Source organism: Mustelus asterias, chromosome 14 (genome assembly GCF_964213995.1).
Source record: "Mustelus asterias chromosome 14, sMusAst1.hap1.1, whole genome shotgun sequence".
Classification (NCBI taxonomy): Eukaryota; Metazoa; Chordata; class Chondrichthyes; order Carcharhiniformes; family Triakidae; genus Mustelus; species Mustelus asterias.
The window spans coordinates 88,627,671-88,647,317 of NC_135814.1; the positions used below are offsets into that span (position 1 = coordinate 88,627,671).

At 41.1% G+C, this 19,647-nt stretch overlaps 1 protein-coding gene across 13 annotated transcripts in view; it reads right to left on the reverse strand.

Annotated features, from left to right (window-relative positions):
* The window catches only part of pcnt (pericentrin), a 215,747-nt gene that overhangs the window by 55,960 nt on the left and 140,140 nt on the right, over positions 1–19,647 (reverse strand). For 11 of the 13 annotated variants that reach the window (XM_078228833.1, XM_078228839.1, XM_078228838.1 and 8 more), the window contains 8 exons: positions 16,960–17,196; positions 14,877–15,080; positions 12,402–12,554; positions 12,014–12,184; positions 10,221–11,210; positions 7,361–7,531; positions 3,260–3,811; positions 2,503–2,605 (listed from right to left, as the gene is read on the reverse strand). In XM_078228833.1, coding sequence (XP_078084959.1) covers positions 2,503–2,605; positions 3,260–3,811; positions 7,361–7,531; positions 10,221–11,210; positions 12,014–12,184; positions 12,402–12,554; positions 14,877–15,080; positions 16,960–17,196 — 2,581 coding nt within the window. The remainder of the gene's footprint in view (positions 1–2,502; positions 2,606–3,259; positions 3,812–7,360; positions 7,532–10,220; positions 11,211–12,013; positions 12,185–12,401; positions 12,555–14,876; positions 15,081–16,959; positions 17,197–19,647) is intronic. The other 2 variants (XM_078228831.1, XM_078228829.1) reach the window with 1 other exon arrangement.

Sequence of the window (19,647 nt, forward strand, 5' to 3'; positions counted from 1 at the left end):
ATTCTAATCCCATTTTGTAGCACTTGGACCAAATGCTACGGCATTTCATGTGCTGATCTAAATGTTGCGAGGGGTCCTGCCTCTATCACCCTTTAAGGCAGAGAGTTGCAGATTAAGACCACTCTCTGGGTTAAAAAGCTTTTTCTCAAAACCCTTTTAATCTCCTTCCTCTTATCTTAAATCTAGTTATTGGCCCCTGTAAGGGGAAATTTCCTACCTATCTACCCCATCTATGTCCCTCATAATTTTGTACACCTCAATCAAATACCCCCTCAGCCTTTTCTGTTCCAAGGAAAACAACCCCAGCCTAACCAGCCTCTCTTCATAGCTGAAACATTCCAGCGACACCCTGGTGAATCTCCTCTGCATCTCCCTCAACCATGATAGCAATAATATCATAGTCCTATGTATTAATCAACGCCCTTGACTATTCCTCTCACACCCCGCTTCCTGCAATGTTCCATTCTCTCAGTTTCTCCATCTCACCTGCTCTGATGATACTACCTTTCACAACTGTACTTCTGATATGTTTTCCTTTCTACTCTTCCCAGGACTGCACTCCTCCCCCCAACCTACTGTGGTTGATGGGGCCCTCAACCGTGTCCAACCCGTCTCCCACACTGCTTCCCTCGCACTGCCCCCCTCACTCTGAGAACCAGGGTAGGATTCCTCCTGTTCTCACTTTCCACCCCACCAACCTCAACATTTAAAGAACCATCTTCTGCCATTTCCACCACCACCAGCATCACGCCACCAACAAACACATCTCCCCTTGCCCGGTCAGCATTCTGAAAGGACTGCACCCTCAACTACACCCTGGTTAACTCCTTTATAATCCCGTTCCACAACTTCTTTCCACACAATCACAGGAGGTGGAACAACTTCTCTAATATCTCCTCTCTCTTCAAAGTCCACAACTCCAAACACTCCATCCAGGTGAAACAGCGCTTTACTTGTGCTTCTTACAATTTAGTCTACTGTATTCCCTGCTCACAATGTATTCTCTCCTACATTGAAACGACCAAATGGAGATTGGGTGATCACTTTGCAGAATACTTCCTCTCAATCCGTAAGCATGACTCTGACCTTACGCTTGCTTGTCATGTTAATTCATACCATCCCATGCTCACATTTCTGACCTTATGGTGTTCCAGTGAAGCCCAAAGCAAGTGAGCAACAGCACCTTAACTTCCAAACCTTCAGGACTCCCCTCAGATCATGAATTCTGTCCTCCAGTTTTTCTGACCAAGTGCCAGTCTGCATCTTGCTTTCATGTTTTTGCTTTCAAATATTTCTGTCCTTTATCCTGCCACTTAGACATACTCTAGACCAATATTTGGTTTCTTTACTACACCAATTACCATTTCATTTGCCTGCTGTTCCATGATATCTTTGTAATTTAATCTCTCCCACCCTCCAATCTATCCCTGACTTTCCTTTTCATTCCACCTCACACCCTTTATTCATAAGCATGAACCCATCATGTTTCCACCCCTTCAGGTCCAAAGAAGAAAATGTTAACTCTGCTTCTCTCTCCAAAGATGCCCCCAGGCCAGAGTTTAAGGAGTACCTTCTGTTTTTATTTCAGATTTCCCGCCTTTGCAGTATATTGCTTTTATTTAACTAAATTGAACCACCAAGTTTAGTCAGAGAACCAACACCTTGACTTAGAAGCTTATCCAATCAAAGGCGTAACTGTCGCTCTACAAACACCCTACAAAGCATCAACAATCTATTTACATGTTATCTTAATCCTAAAACTAAATCACACCAAAAAATCATTATCAGACATATCCCGAGGTAAGCTTATTCAGTAGACTATAGAACTACACGCTTGAGAAAATTAGCTCGAGGGTTTAAACTTTTAAAAATATGTTCAGGGACAGAAATCAATTAAGCCCCTCTTTTTAATATCTACAATATGCTGAACAGCTGACACATGAACCCCAAAACTAGATGGGGGCTATAGACAAAAGTGCAGGGTTTAAAAAAAGCTTTCACAGGAGGTAGGCATCACTGGCTCGGCCAGCATTTGTTGCCCATTGCTAATTGCCCTTGAGAACAGCTGCCACAGTGCTTCAGGGGAGGGAATCCAGGGTTTTGACTGAGTAACAGTGAAGGAAAGGTGATATATTTCCAAATCAGGGTGGTGTGAGGCTTGGAGGGAAACTTGCAGATGACGTTCCCAGGCATCTGCTGCCCTTGTCTTCTAGGTGATAGAGGTCACAGGTTTGGAAGGTGCTGTCGAAGGAGCCTTGGTGAGTTTCTGCAGTGCATCTTTTTTAGATGGTACACACTGCTGCCACACTTCCTGAATGAAACCCACAATACAATGGAGGTGGGGGAGATAATGCAGCTACCAAAGATCCTGTTCGCTTTGGATGTCAGCCTTGTGCATGGAGAATTAACATGCTCTTGCATGACAAATTCTAACTGTTTCTAGTATAGAGTATGAATTGTTGGTGAGAATAGAGAAACTTTTTGCATTCTTGGCATACTTACTGCTACTACAGCCATCGCTTATCCAGTCAGGGATTGATACAGTTGATGCCCTATCTTCCTGAAAGGCTGTCAGCATTGCTTCTACTTTTGCATCACTTTGCACCTATGTGAAAAACACAAACTATTAAAAATGTCTCTCTTCAATTTTAGAAACTACAACATTTTATTCATCCTATATTAAAAAGTATTGAAAACAATTTCTGATAATGGCTGAAGCGCTGAGTGGGAGAAGAATCAGCATCACAACATTTATTTGACTCACAGGAGATACAAATCACTCACAGAATCATAGAAATATCAACCCCTCACAACTGGACTCTAGAACCCCAAAATGCAGTGATTTAAAAAAATCTCTGTCCTGTAATACTTTAATATCTGCTCGGTATCACCGTGAGGCACGCTTCTATACAAGCTGAGTACTAGGTGTGGAAGAAAGTAACAGTAAGTTTGAACCAAGATGGTTGTCTAACTTCCATTGCATTTCCAAGCAGACCAGAATGTGCTGAAAATAAATTGCCTACAAATGTACTTGTAATAAAGGAACAAATTCAAATCAGAATTTGAAATCAAGACCAACAGCAGACATCTAATGAATACCAAGGTTTGATGAGGAAACTTAAAATACTGGCCAGCATCCTAAAAAGAGTGCATCAGGAGAAGTTATATAATGCTGTGACTGATTCAATCGCCACATTTCAAGAGGAAAACATAGTGAATCGGAACACTTGTTTTAAAACTTATTTTTTAACTTTCTCACCTTCTCTGCATCCAAGGATTTTGAGAGTGAATGTGCATAATCAGATGCAGCTGGGGAATGCCTGTGCAGTTTGTCTTTTGTGGAGTTAATGCTCTGGCCCTCTCCATCTGTGTCTTTCCCAAGTCCAAGTGATCTGCTATGCATTGTCTCCGTGTCCACACTGTGCACACCACTGATTTCAGAAATCCTGCTCGAGTGTAGCCCATTCATCCATTCCAGACTTTCCTCATATTTTCTCATCATCTCTGGAGAACTCAACAAGCTTTCATTAATAGCGTGATTGTAGACAAATGGCTGATGCCCATCTTGCCCAACAGTCTGTGAGGTTTCTTCATAATTAGAGGGACTAACTTGTGGTCCATCTGTTTCCAATTTGGACAGTCGAAGCAATTCACGTCTTTGCCAATGACATTTTTCACTCAGGTTTTCGACTTCTTTTGCCCGATTTGCTAATTCCTCCTCTTGCTGCAACAAGGCTTCCTGCAGTTGGTTGATCTGTGTTTTCAGGTTACGAGTGTGGATCTCTAGGTCAGCAATGGTGCGGTCTTTTTCCTTTTAAAAAAGTGTACAATTAGAATCACATATTTAGAGAATTAGGAAAGGTTTTCCAAGAATTCAAAACTGCTTACAAACAAAATGTAGCATCTTCATGCTACAATATAAACTACAGACAGATTGAGTGAATCATCTAAATGTTTTAATGCTATTTGACAGCAGGAAACATTTCAGATATTTTTCGCAATAAATTTTACATTTAAAAACAGAAACAACCAACAATGCTAGAAACTGAAACACAAACGAAATGCCAGAATATACAGCATCTGTGAAAAGAGAATGTGACATTTTAGCTGTAGCTAGCCCCTTGTTCAGAGTTTGTTACTTTTTACAGTTTAGACTGAAGAGATGTAGTTGCTCAAACTGGTGAAACATTCCGTTAGCGCTGCCCTGTAAAATTAGTAGCTTGTCCAAATTCAACCTCCAGATCAGCCAGTGAATGATGCCAAACAGTTACAGATTCCAAACAGAGAAACCGGTTACAGATCCTGAACAACTGCACACACAAGAAAGTCTGTTACAGATCTGTACCAGAATTACATATGGATAAAATTATTAATTACCTAAACTTTGGTTGCATTTGCTATATTCTCAATGTCATTTCACCTTTTATAAACAATCCCCATCCATTTGTGGGGGTGGGGTGTACTGAAGAGACGGGAATGAAAAGGTGCAGTCTAAGACTTCCCATTTTGTGGATGAGACTAAGCATATGACTTTGTACGTGGAGGAGCAATATGAGAATGTCTAAAAAATTGGAAGCTGTTTAACAGTCAAGTCCAACATTGAAATGGTTTCTATTAAAGCAATAAAAACTTCTGATGGCTTTCTGACATTGGAAAGCACTTTATATTCAATGCATTATTTCAGAAGTGCAATTACTGCTGTAATGTAGGTACATGTGGCAGCCAATTTGCACACATCAAAGTATCATACACAGCAAATGAATTACTGACCAAATGACCTGTTTTGTAAGATGAGGTGCTGGAAATGAAAGTCCAAGGGTGGAATAGAGAAGGGGTAATAAAAAGAAAAAGCATTTTGTCTTTTGAATCAAAGTACTTATATTTCCTTCCTCTGCCTTTTCAGTGACATTTATTATAGTGACAAAGCTCTGATGCTATGGGCTGAATGGGGATGAGGGAGGAACCAATAGAGGTCTTTAAAATTATGAAAGGTTTTCACAGAGTGGATACAGAGAGAAAATTTCCTCCTGTGAGAAACAGCTTAATTGGCAAGTCACCAGTGCAGGATAGTCACCAAGAAAACCAAAAGGAAATTCAGAAGAAACATTTCCAATGATGGGAATGTGGAGCTTGCTACAGGGGGAGGGGGGGGGAGGGGGGGGGCGTCTGAAGCTGGGTCAACATGAGGAAGAAGGGAATAGAGGGCTATAATGATAGATATAGGCAAGGAAAGAAGACAGGAGGTTCCAGTGGAGCAATAACGCTGCCACGGATTTGCTGAAACTAATGGCCTATTTTGCTGCCACATATCCATGCAATCCTATGCATTATAAATGCAAACTTGCATAGAATTCTGTTGATCCTCATCTCTACAATATTAGTTGCATTAGTTATAGTAACAAGATCTGGCCATTCGTCCTTTCAATTGAATCACATCTTAATTCCATCTACCCAACTTGGTTCCATAATCCTCAATATTCTTATCTGACAACAATCTGCATCAGTTGTGAGGATTCGATTAATGTGTGTGAAGGAAGTGTTTCTAACAGTCTCTGAACAACCTGGCTCTTATTATGAGCCTCTTTGTTCTGGACTCCTCCAGCCTGAGGATATCTAAACTCAGCATCATGAAGGACAATTTTGTTTAGATCTTCACTTGGATCCCCAGAGGTGACCTGTTTTATGACAGTGGATAGTTCATAACCAATGATTCAATCCCATTTCCGTACTCAGCATGGCTTATTTCAACTTCAATTTGTTTTACAGAAAACTCTGGCCAGAAATATTTTGGTGATTTACATGCTCTGTGCTTCTCTCACCTTCTAAGATTGGATAGGTAACAAATAAACTTCAGGATGCTAATATAGCCCCATTCTTTAAAGGAGAAAACAAGACAGACCTGAGAATTTATAGGCCATTAGCTTGGCATCAGCAACAGGAAAGATACTTGAGGAAATCATGAAGGAAGCAATATACTTGGACAGAAGGGGACAAATTAGGGTCCCATCGTGATTTTAAAAAAAGTAGTGGCCCGCCAAAAAGGTTTTGGCAAGCTATCTCTACAAGGTTGAAGCTCCTGGCATTTGTGGTAATATATTGAGCTGTATGAGAATTGGCTGAAAGTTTATATAGAGGAATTTCGATCTATTTGGAGACATTGGTATTTCACAGGTATCAGTACTGGAACTGCTGCTCATCACTGTTTTTATTAATGTCTAGATATAGGTGCTGGGATCACAATCGTCAAATTTGTAGATAATACTGAGATTTGTGCAAGGATCAGTACTGTAGACAAAGTTCAACTGTTTCTGGTGAATCTTGCTGCATGAGGCTTGACTTGTAATTGGCACATTATGAATAATTTGAAAAGTACAAACAAGTGGCAGGACGAATGTTTAACATTCATACACCCTTTACAGGAAAAGCAGAAAGGAAGATGGAGAGCAAACGTTCTAGTTCATTGATCTCTAAAGATTCATGAACAACAATATGAAGCATTAGTCTCAACGAGTGGAGTGTTGGGATACATTCAATTTTGACCTTGTACAAGACCACTGTCAGACCTTAGTTGGGATACTGTGTCCAGTTTTGGTGTCCTTACATGGGTTAAATTGAGGGTTTGAAAGATATGTAAATGAGAGCCTCTGGATAAATTTGCCGTTTAAAGCATCTTTTTAATCAAGATAAGCTAAAATAGCTAGTGTGCCACACTTTAGAGAAACAGAGACTTAGGAAGTTGTCTGATTGAGGCTTCTAGATGATAAGCAATTATCATCAACTTAAATTCAAACTACTGAGTCCAATTATCAGTGGTTACTGGGAACCAGGGGTTCACAACTGTAAGTTAGAGAAAGCCTTATCTAATTGCTTCAAGGCAAAGCCGGACATGCTTCTGCCTAGGGCAGAAATCATCTCTTACAAAAGATGGATCTGCAGGCATGGGTGATCTCCAGGATTAATTTAGATTGCCTGGTGGGGTTGGAGAGGAACATTTTAGGTTCTCCCTTGCCTCTACCTCACAATTGGAAATCGGCTATATTTTTGAATTCTGTCTTTCACCTCCCCCAGGAAATCACATGATTTCTGGAGCATGTACAAGCTGTGTGCAAAAGCTGGATGAAGACGGTTTTGTCCCGTCAGTCATTTGTCTGCATGTTCATGAACTGGAGACAGTTAGAACTAACAGGAGGCACTTTTGTGCGAGTGAGTGAAAAGGGCAGTGAATAAAATTTCAAGGCACATTTAAAAATAGTTGCAGTTTAGCCTCAGGAATTTAACATTGTGTATTTTTTCCCCAGACTTCACAAACAAAATTCAGCCGAAGGCAGAAGAGCTCAATTTCCCCAAATGTTATTTTTACCTGTTCAACCTCCAGCAGTTTTTCAATCCGTTCTGTGCTGGAGTTCAGCTCCTCTTTAACTTTAGAAAGCTCAGCCTGCAGTCCCTCACGTTTTGCGCTTAGCTGTATGATGAGATTCTCCTTTTGCTGCAAGGTAGCATCCATCTCTTTCAATCTCTCTTGCTCTTGGAACTAAAACAGACAATTCTGGTCAGACAGTCTGTGTGCAGCACATAATTTTATCGTTGTAATATTAGTTTGGGTTATTACCTTTTGTTACAGGTCAGTTATCAATGGATCTTCACTAATTTACCAATTTATTGAACTTATAACAAAAGTAACACATCATGTCCCAAACAAGAGTGTTGGACCACTGGGTCAGGTGGAGCAAGTAGCTGAGCCATAAGCCCAAGATCAAATATTTGATCACTGAGCTGAGTTAGTGAGATGGTAACAGTCGAGGTGAGTGGCCTGGGTTACAGGATGAAGACAGTAAGAAGTCTCACAACACCAGGTTAAAGTCCAACAGGTTTATTTGGTAGCAAATACCATAAGCTTTCGGAGCACTGCTCCTTTGTCAGATGGAGTGGAAATGGACAGGATGAAGGGCAGCGGAAGAGGAGAAATGACCAATGGTTTTACTCTTCTCTGCTACTGGAATGATGTGTGTGAGAGATACTTAGTAAAGACAGGAATAGGATCAGCTGTGGTGTGCTGTGATGCAGTTCAGCCAAATATTCTATTAATGCTTACTGTCTGGCTTACACAAAGGAGGAGGATTATTTGTGGAAGATTATTTCAAGATTGCTGCTGTATGCTTCCACTATTTGTGGAAGATTATTTCAAGACTGAGGATGACTGAGGTCATCCTCAGTCTTGAAATAATCTTCCACAAATAGTAGAAGCATACAGCAGCAATTTGGGTTTTAGGAAACCTCATGATGAGAATCTATAAAAATATTGTCTTGTCTTGCAAGAAACGCAGTTGTATTGAATGGCTACAAAGTCCAAAACAAATGAAACCAGAATGACACAGAATATATTCTGGGGGACTTCAATGTTCATTACCAAGAGTAGCTCAGCAGCACCGCTCCTGACCAAGTCCTAAAGGATACGGCTAGACTGAGCATTCGACAGGTTTTGAGGGGACGGAAAAACCCACTTGCACTCGTCCTCACCAATCCACCTGTCGCAAATGCATACATCTATGACACTGGTAGGAGTGACTACTGCACAGTCTTTGTGGAGATAAAGTCCCATCTTTACACTGAGGATACCCTCCATCTTGTCTTGTGGCCCCACCACCATGCTAAATGGAAAAGATTTCAAACAGATCTAGCAATGCAAAACTGGGCATCCCTATGTCTGCATGATTTCCTCTGGGTGCTCCGGTTTCCTCCCACAGTCCAAAGATGTGTAGGTTAGGTATATTGGCCATGCTAAATTGTCCCTTAGTGTCCTGGTATGTGTAGGCTAGAGGGATTAGTGGGACAAATATGTTGTGTAATGGGGATAGGGCCTGGGTGGGATTGCTGTCGGTGTCATCTCGATGGGCCGAATGACCTCCTTCAGCACTGTAGGGATTCTATGAACAGGCAATGGTACTGAAGACATGTGTTCCAGAACTAGTTGTCCCTAATCAGCTGTTCCAGTACAGCTATGACACTGGCATTTACCTGGCAAATGTCCAAAGTTGCCCAGGCATGTCTGGTCTACAAAAAGCAGGCCAAATCCACCCCATCCCATGAGTCTATTCTCAATCAAGTGACACTTGTTCAGCAATAACCTGCTCACTGATGCTCAGTTTGGGTTCCGTCGGTCCCAGGACATTGTTGCAGAAGTTCCTCAGGGTAATGTTCTAGGCTCAACCATCCTCAGCTGTTTCATTAATGACTTTCCCTCCATCACAAGATCAGAAGTATGTTCAGCACCATTTGCAGTTCCTCAAATACAGAAACAGCCCGTGTCCATATGCAGCAAAACCTGAATAATATTCAGGCTTTATTTGATAAGTGGCAAGTAAGTCACGCCAAACAAGTACTAGGGGATGGCCATCTCTGACAAGCGAGTATCTAACCATCCCCCCCTTGATATTAAATGGCATTACCACCACTGAATCTCCCACTATCAACATCGCGAAGATTACGATTGACTAGAAACTCTGGACCAGCCATGGGCTGTGGCTACAACAGGAGGTCAGAAGCTGGGAATTCAGAAGAGAATAACTCACCTCCTGACACCCCAAAGTCTATTCACCATCTACAAGGCGAAAGTCAGGAGTGTGATGGAATCCCTTTCACGTGCCTGGATGAGTGCAGCTCCAACAATACTGAAGAAACTTGACACCATGCAGGAAAAAGCAGCCTGCTTGATTCGTACCCTATCTACCACCTTCAACATTCACTCCTCCACTACCCACACACAATATCACCCTCCTTCACTGTCACTGGGTCAAAATCCTTGAACTGCCTTCCCAACACATAGGGTGCTCCTTTAGCACATGGACTGCAGCAGTTCAAGAAGACAGCACACCCATACCATCTTAAAGGGAATTAGGGAAGAGCAATAAATGCTGGCTTAGCCGGCGATGCCCACATCCCATGAATAAAAAAGACAATGGCAATGGTATCCGCCTCAACAATCATCTTGGCCTAGCACAAGTGCCATTAGATAAATTGATTTTGACCTGAATTTAACCACTTATGAGTCCAGCCACCCAAATATTATATCTTTGTACAGGCTACAGTGATGAATAGATGAGTGTGGTCTTTGGAAGATGCACGTCACTAACACTGACAATCTTAAACATTATCCACTGCAAAATACTATGGGCCAAACAAAATTGTTTGTTCACTAATGCCAAGAATACATATAGACTTACCAATAGATTATCTTGCACCTTTATTTCTGTAGTAGCCAAGGCAATGTCAACAGCTTCCTTTTCTTTCTCAAGCTGCTTCAGATGGTCTTTGAGGTCCCTATTCATTTTCTCCCACTTGGCCAGCTCACCCTGTAATCTTTCAAGTTCTTCTTGGCTATTTGCATCCTTCTGTTTTAAGGTCTGAAGCACACCATTACGCTCCAGAATGTCAGAGCGCAAGGTCTGTATTTGCTCGGAACTTTTTTGGAATTGAGCTGTCTTGTCTAACAGTTCTTGTTCAAGTTCTGCTATTCTTGTTGGCAAACATCCCATTTCTTCTAATTCCACCTTCCTTTGCTTCTCAATCATTTGTAGCAGCATGTCCTTTTCAATCTGGGCATCTTCTAGTTCTTGGACACGCGATGAGAGAAGAGCTACATCCGCATCCCGTTGAGATATGTGAGTCCTCAGCAAACTGTTGTCCTCCTGAAGAGTGCTGTGCTGTAGGCGAAGGGATACCAGCTCCTTCAGCTGCTGCTGATTAACTTCCTGCATGTTTTGAAGGTTTGTTTGCAAAGCATCGACCTTTTCTTGGAACTGTGCCTCTTTTTTATCCAAGAGCTGGAGACAATCTTGTTTAGATACTATCACTGACTGATCCTGAAGCCCTGTTGAATGCATATGATTAATTTCTTTGTAATCTCCAGCAGCCCTGTTGTCTACTTCAATACATGCCAGCTCCTGCTGCAGATTGTCACTCAGTCCCCGAGGAAATGCTGCATTTTGTCTGGACCCTTTTTCCAAACCTAATAGTTCAAGGTCTTCCTGAGAATCACTAACTTCATGACGATTTGGACCCAACAGAGACAGTTCTTGCTGCAGTTTTTCTATAACCTCAATGAGATGCTCAATTTCTTCCTCTTTTTCCTGACGCAATCTATCTTGGTCAACTGTAAGTTGCTCTATCTGTGATTTCAGCTCTTCAATTTCACTGCTTTTCTCTTCAAAAGTCTGAAATAAAAAGAACAAGGAAGACCTCAAATTTTACTAAACACTGGTAAATCAACATTGGAAATTTTCAATCTTTCTTCATCAAATCATTGTGATGGAAATTGTACAGACCATGATACCTTGAACACTTCAATTAATAGTTTGTCTAGATTCATCATATTTTAAACTTGTTCTATTACCCCTCCCTTTTGCCTTGCACTAATATCTTGTCATTTAAGCACTCATGTCCTCCAACCAACCGCAGATCTTCCCTATTGTTTGTTCTTCCCCCTTGAACCTTCTTTGTCTTTGTACCCTTTTATAAACTGCTACAACTCCAACTTTTTCCAGTTCTGATGATACGTCACCCACCCAAAGAACTTTGTGCTCATCACCATGGATGCTGTCTCTCCTATTTAGTATTTCTAACATTTTCTGTTTTTAAAATATAATGAGGTGCTTGTTTTTGTGTTATGAATAGACTTGCGGATGTTATTAAAATAAATAAGTAATCAAAACATTAATGAATAAGCAGAAGGACATTTCCAACATCAAAAGAAAACACTCAATTTGTAAGGACACATCCTCAGGCTACGAAATGTGCTGTACAAATTCAAGATTTTCTTCTGGGGAGAATACAGTTCATTAAAAGTTATGAAGATGATCAAAGTTGGGAGGATTAAAGGGTTCTGCACAAAATGGTCTTACTTTGAGATCCATGAAGTAATTTACCCAAAAGGTTTTGCATTAGCCTTTAGCTTCATGTAGTTTATTAACTGAGCAGCCCAACGCAGTTTTTATGTTCAGTTCCATAACGGTGTTACCTTGTTGTCTAATGTGTTTTCCAGTTCCTCTTGGAGTTTGAAGATTTGCTCCTTTAGTTCATCGATTTCCTGGTTCTTCTCCTGCAGCAAAGCCTGAGGTAGCTGCAATCCAGGCACTCTGTCGCTTTCTGCATCAATACCCAAGCGCAGATGTAGACTGGCTACATCCTCCTGAAAAATGCAATGATTGGGGGGAATGGGTAAACGATATGAAAGTATGTAAATTAGCATAAACTTTCAATGTTAAGTAATAGTATGAGAGAATTATATGCAAGTGATAGACAGATGGTTCAATTCTCCTTATCCAGTTGGTCTTTCGGAAGTATATTTTATTTTTCCTCTTGCAATCTGACTCCAATAACTTGCGAATCAATGCCAATGAATTTACCTTCACTCGGATGTTCTCCTCGTGGAGCTGGTTGATGGTCATTGCTGACTGCTTTGCCTGGATCTCCAGCTGCATATTCAGCTGAAGCATCTCATCGTTTTTATTCATCAGGTTCTCTCGAAATTCATCAAGTTGCTCCTCAAGGCTTTGGATCTTGAAAATAAATTCCACAACGGGCCCAGTTATAAAAGCAATTCAGCTTCCATGTGTTACCCAAACCAGACATTATTTTAAATTCTTTGCTCTACAAATTTCATACAATGCATTCATTTTACCTTGCTGTTGAAGGAAGATTTTTGTACAGTATCTGGAGACTGTCACAAATGAAGGAAAGGAGGAACTGGCAATTAGATAGTACCTTTCATCACCTCAAGAGGGCCTAATGGTGTCACATCCAATGGATTACTTGATGTTACAACCAGTGTGTTTATTAGCTATCATGTGAAGTGCCAAGTGGAAAGTGAGGGATTGGGGACACGAGGCAGAGCCCAGGGAAGTCAGGATGGGAGGGAGCACGCACGTCTACCGGACCTAAAGAGAGTGGGGGCAAGGTTAAAAGGGGGCTTCTGATGGAGCGACCACCACCCCCAGACTTTCTGCCTGAGGCCTGAAGCTAATTATTTCTGGATTGCCCATAAAGTTATGGTGCAGAGAGGCCATTCAGCCCATCACATCTGAACCAGCTCATTTGAATCTACCTTTCCAGCACCTGGCCCATAGCCTTGCAAGTTACAGCACTTTTGATGCAGATCCAGGTACCTTTTAAATAAGTTGGCTGTTTGAATCTCAATCACCAATTTAAGCAGTGAATTCTAGACACCCATCACCCTCTGGCTGAAAAGATTCTTGCTCATGTCCCCTGTAATCCTTCAACCGTAGACCTATGCCACAGCGAGGGGAAACAAGTCCTTTCTGTCTATCCTATCTAGTCTTTGTACACCTCAATTAGGTCACAGCTCAACCTCTCTGTTCTGAGGAAAACAGCCCAAACTATCCAATTCAAACTATCCAATCTCTCCTCAATGCTGCAATTTTTGAGCCCTGGCAACATTCTTGTAAATCTCCACTGTACTGTCTCCAGAGCAATTATGTCCTTCCTGTAATGGGGTGACCAGAACTGCACACAAAGTTCCAGCTATGACCTAACCAGCGTTTTATATAGTTCCATCATTATATCCCTGCTTTTGTATTCAATAACTTGCCCAAGAAAGGAAATCATGGCATATGCTTTCTATACCACCTTCTCTACCTGTCCTGCCACCTTCAAGGACATGTGGTCATGACAGTCCAAGGTTAATTGGCCATGCTAAATTGCCCCTTAATGTCAGGGGAACTAGCAGCGTAAATAAGTGGGGCTACAGGGATAGGGACTGGATGGGATTGTGGTTGGTGCAGATTTGATGGGCCAAATGGCCTCCTTCTGCACTGTAGCGATGAACAGCTTTTCTTTGTTACCTTATCTAAACCTGTCATAATCTTGTACACCTCTATCAAATCTCCCATCAGTCTCCTTTGTTCAGAGAACAACTCCAACCTAACCTTGCAGCTAAAACCATCATCCCCTGAACTATTCTGGTAACTCTCCTCCGTAACCTCTCAAGAATCCTCACATTCTTTATAAATTATGCTGAACAGAATTGAATGCAATACTCTAGTTGGGGCCTAACCAGTGTTTTATAAAGGTTCAGCATAACTTTGTACTCAATACACTATATATGAAGCCCAAGATCCAATGTGCTTTTCCTACTTACTTTCTGAAAATCTATGCACATGAACTCAGAGGCTCCTCTGTCCCTAAACTGTACCATTAAGCATTATTGTCCTCATGCCCCCTTTAAATGAGACACATATTTTGGAGATAATTCAATTGGCAACCTGCAATGCAACAATCTGAACCAGACGACTTATCTACTGCAAGCATAGATAGCACTGTAGCACTTCCTTTTCTTCACCCCACACATTACCTCCACCATCTCTGCTTTGACCAATATTTTGACTGCATCCTTCTCTTCAGTAAAAAAACAATACAAAGTACTAATTAAGTACTTGAGTCTTGCACTGCACTTTAAAGAACTATCACATTCTCTCTCCCAGTAGATTCAATCCTCCTTCGACTACCTGCTCACTAGTTACATGTTGATGGAGCATTTTTGGTTTGCTTATGTTAATTGCAATTCTATTCTCGTATTCTCTCTTTACTAGTCTTATTTTCTTCTTCACTTCATAGGAAAATTGGAAATAAGAGAAGTAGGCCATTTAGCCCCTCGAGCAGCTCTATAAATCAATTAGATCAGGGCTGATCTTCTACCCCAATGCTATTTTCCCACACTATTCCCATATCCGTTGATGCAACATCTATCCATCTCTGTCTTGAACATAGCCAAAGAGTGAGCCTCCACCGCCCTCCTGGTTAGTTTCAATGTCAAGGTAGTGTGGTGCCTCTGAAAGAGAAATGTCAATCTCAAATGATCTTACTTTGGGACTAATGAAACTGTTTCTCAATCCCACCTCATCTTCCTTTGTCTGGAGAGCTTGCCGCTCATTCTGTAACTGCTCCTTTAAAGTTTGATCAGAAAATCCTTCAACAGGGACTCGATGTCTAGCTTCATCCAGCTTCGACTGTAGAGCAGAGATCTGCATAAGGTTATTGTACTGTTGCTGCTGCAGGGATTCCTTGTCCTATCACAAACAAAAACACACAGAAGAAATGGTAATACTGGTGGCACCTCACAGTTAAAAACAAATCTCAAGCACGAACCTGTTCAACTACTCTATTCTATGCAATCATGCTCATTCAACTCTGACAGTCAATCTCATCAGTGAACGAACCTTACTGAGATCACAATGACTGTATATGTTCAGAACCAATTCTGCACATTTCCAATCCAATGTATGTATTCAGAGAAAGTAGCAACCAGTCGTCCTTTTCTATGATCTGTTTTTCATCATTTTTTTCTTTTTTTTTTGAGAACAATTATTGGGCTGTAATCAGTTAGTAACAGAAATAAGTTGAATGTCTTGCAGTCAATGAATAGTTTGATGCAATAATTCTCAGAATCAAGGACTGACTCGGGATTTTGTGAAACTGACACAAAACATCAGTCTCAAAACTAATACCACAAAATCTTTTTAAAAGCGTGGCACAAACTGAACAATAGAGCGGATTGGAATCGACCAGGTTTGCTTGTGCACCAACTACATGCTGCCCTTGCTTTACAATTCATAGTCATACAGCACAGCCCACCACGTCTATGCCAACCATCAAATACCAATCTATACAAATCTCATTTACCAGCATTGGTCCATAGCTTACTTAGCCGTGGCGATTTAAGTGCTCATCCCGATGCGAGAATACCTGCTTCCATCACTCTCTCAGGCAGCGCATTCCATATTCCCACCACCCTCTCGATGAAAACATTTTTCCTCAGATCCCCCTCTAGTCCTCACCTTAAACCTATGCCCGTTCGAATCATCAAGTCCCAGCAGTGCAGAAGGCGGCCATTTGGCATATTCCACCCAGGCTTCATCCCCTCAACCTCACTCCTCCACCCCACCAATGCCTCTAACCTACACATCTTGGGGCAATTTAGCATGGCCAATCCACCTAATCTGCATATCTTTGGACTGTGGGAGGAAACCAGAGCACCCGGAGGAAACCCATGCAGACACTGGGTGAATGTACAAACTCCACAGTCAGTCACCCAAGGCTGACATTGAACCCGAGTCCCTGGTGCTGTGAGGCAGCAGTGCTAACCACTGTGCCACAATGCCATGGGAAAAAGATTCTTACGATCTACCCTATCTATGCTGCTCAAAATTTTGTATACCTCTATCAAATCTCTCCTTAGCCTCCTCATGGAAAACAAACCCAGCCTATCCAGTCTCTCCTCCTAGCTGAAAAATTCACTCTGTCCAACTAAGTTGGTACCATTGAAAAAACAGGTTTTAGAATATTTTGTCAGATTGCCTGGCTTCATTCAATCCTCAACTATTGCTATATTTGCAGGATTATATTAAACCATGTAGCATTTGGACAATGTCACAAATCATGAATGAGGAATTGAAGTGAACTGACTGGTTTCTTTCTATATCATAGCAGTGTTAGTTCAGCAAGTTATGATTTGAATTGAGATGAAGCCATCTCTCAACAGCTCAAGCAACGGGCTCAGAAGAGTGGCCTAAAGCTCTCAGCAAATTAAGGCATAATATGGATTCTACTTGGAATCATTCAGTAACAGGAGGTTATCTGTGCTGGTTCTTTGGCAGAATTATACAATTAATCCTATTCCCATGTTCTTTGCCCATAAACTTGCAAATGTGTCTTTTTCAATTATATATCCAGTTTCCTTTTGTCTTTCATCATCACTTCCTGAAATTTCTGGGCTATGATGATGTTTACCCGAGATATACTTCCAGAAAGTTAGAGCTAATCATTTTGACTGGATTTTAAACTCCTTATTTCTTGTGATTAATTTTGTGGTTGCTACTAGTTAAATATGCACACATCAATTCAACTGCTTTGAAATGAAGTTCACAAAAGCATGGTTCCTCAGTTTACCTGTGATAATTCTTCCTCTATCCGCCTCATCTTCTGCATTTCTTGCTCCAGCTGATGAACACGCTTTTCTACATCCGCTCTGGATGAAACTATCTGCTCCAGTTCTTTGATCTGCACTTTCAGCTTTGCTATTTCTTCACTTTGTTCCTGCACATCTTGCTCCAGGTGTTCCTTTGTTAGCAGCAACTCGTTGTAATCATCTGTCTTTGTCTGGATCTGTGCTTCCATGGTTTCCATCTTAAGATAGTATTTACACACAAAGACACAGTGAAATGTGAGCAGACAGTTCTTGCATTACTTTTGATTTTGGTTGGGGAAGTCTACTTTTTAAAAAATCAAATCTCTGCCAAAGTTGTAATATTCTGTATTGCTTATATCAGAAATGTTTCTATGTGAAGGTAATTTGCATTATGTGGGCAGAAAGTAATAATCCAGTAGTCATAGAGGTTTACAGCATGGAAACAGGCCCTTCGGCCCAACTTGTCCATGCCGTCCTTTTTTTTTAAACCCCTAAGCTAATCCCAATTACCCGCATTTGGCCCATATCCCTCTATACCCATCGTATCCATGTAACTATCTAAATGCTTTTTAAAAGACAAAATTGTACCCGCCTCTACTACTACCTCTGGCAGCTTGTTCCAGACACTCAACACCACCCTGTGTGAGAAAAAATTGCCCCTCTGGACACTTTTGTATCTCTCCCCTCTCACTTTAAACCTGTGCCCTCTAGTTTTAGACTCCCCTACCTTTGGGAAAAGATATTGACTATCTACCTTGTCTATGCCCCTCATTATTTTATAGACCTCTATAGGGTCACCCCTCAGCCTCCTACGCTCCAGAGAAAAAAGTCCCAGTCTATTCAGCCTCTCCTTATAACTCAATCCATCAAGTCCCGGTAGCATCCTAGTAATTCTTTTCTGCACTCTTTCTAGTTTAATAATATCCTTTCTATAATAGGGTGACCAGTACTTATTGGTTCTGTAAAATCTGTTGGACCCTGTTGGACTTTAACCTGGTGTTGAATCTTCTTATTGTAAAATCTGGACAATTTAAAAAACAGTAAATACCTGACTCAGTGATACACAACTTATTTGAAGATTGGAAAAGATCCTTACTTGCACTTTCTCACAAGAATCAAAACTACCGAATTTGCTTTACGAATTCCTTCAATCAATCCGAGATTTATAATAGCATGACGATCTAGTATTTTCTGGAGCCCTCTCTTTAAACATTTATTTTTGAGGTGGTAAAAAGAGAAGGGAGCTCAAAGGGAAAACTAAAAGCTTTAGAATGTGTGATCTCAGTGATGTGCCTGTCTAAATCTCAATTCCATTTTTCATGGAGATAAAAGTCCATTTTCAATACAAGCAAAGAAAGAGAAAAAAATTCAGGAGGATAAGTTCTTTGAAGAAGTTCTGCAAACTGAGAAGACCCCCTTCAAAGGTTTAAACTCCGAATACCTCAATATTAAGGTCCTCGGTCCCCACAATGAGGATTAATTGGAACTTGAAGATCTCATTCAAACTATTGATAAAGCAATTCATAGGAAAACCACTGCAGGTGGCATTTTACAAAAGTTAAAGTTTATTTATTAATCACAAGTAGGCTTACATTAACATTGCAATGAAGTTACTGTAAAAATAAAAGTGCCTAGTTCCTGTTGATTAGTCAAACCTATGACCACAGTTCTTGTCAAATGGCTTTTGCCAGTTTCCTGGAGGTTGAGTTGTTGACAATTGCCATCAGTGAAGAATATAATCCAGTAACCAGTTAACAATCTTGGATGAAGATGTTTGCCCAGCTCTCAGAATCATAAATTGCAAGTGGTTGCTTAATTTAATCTTATTCTTCTTGCAAGGTAACAATCTAGTTGTCTACATTTAACATCCCCGCAATAAAAATGTGTAACCTTGCGCTGGTGCATCAAAGAAAAAGAAAATTTGAACTCTAACCTCAGTAGCAAAATAAAATTAAGGAGGTTTCAAAATGTGCAATTCACAATGTGGTATCTGGACAGCATCCCAGGAGCAGGAGCAGACATACAAGGGCCAACCTCATGAAGCTGCAGCACAGGTCCAGATGCATGCTGGGTATGGCATCAAGGAGCTCTAGCAAAATTGAAGTCAATGGGAATGAGGAGGGGAATCTTTCTATCAGTTGAAGTCTTACCTATCATAAAGATGGATGTTGGATACACGGAATAAAATGATCACACAAGCAGTGGATCAGATCAAAGCTCTATAGATAGTCTACCATCTTCAGTCATTAAACAGGAGGCGGTTCCACAAACATTCCCAAAGATGGGGGAAGCCCAGCACATCAGTTCAAAGGACAGTGGTGAAGTATTTGCAACCATCTTCAGCCAAAGGTGCCAGGTGGATGATCCATCTTGTCCTCTTTCTGAGGTCTCCAGCAGCATGGATGCCAGTCTCGAGTCAGTTTGATTCTCTTCAAGCGATATCAAGAAACAGCTGAAGGCACTAGATGGAGCAAAGGCTAGGAGAGCCTGACAACATCTAGGCTGCAGTGTTGAAGAATTGTGTTCCAGAACTAGCCGTGACCTTTACCAAGCTCTTCCGGCATAACTACGACACTTGCATCAACACAACAATATAATGAATTACTCAGGTATGTCATGTCTGATAAAAACCAGGACAAATCCAACCCAGTCAATTACTGGTCCATCAG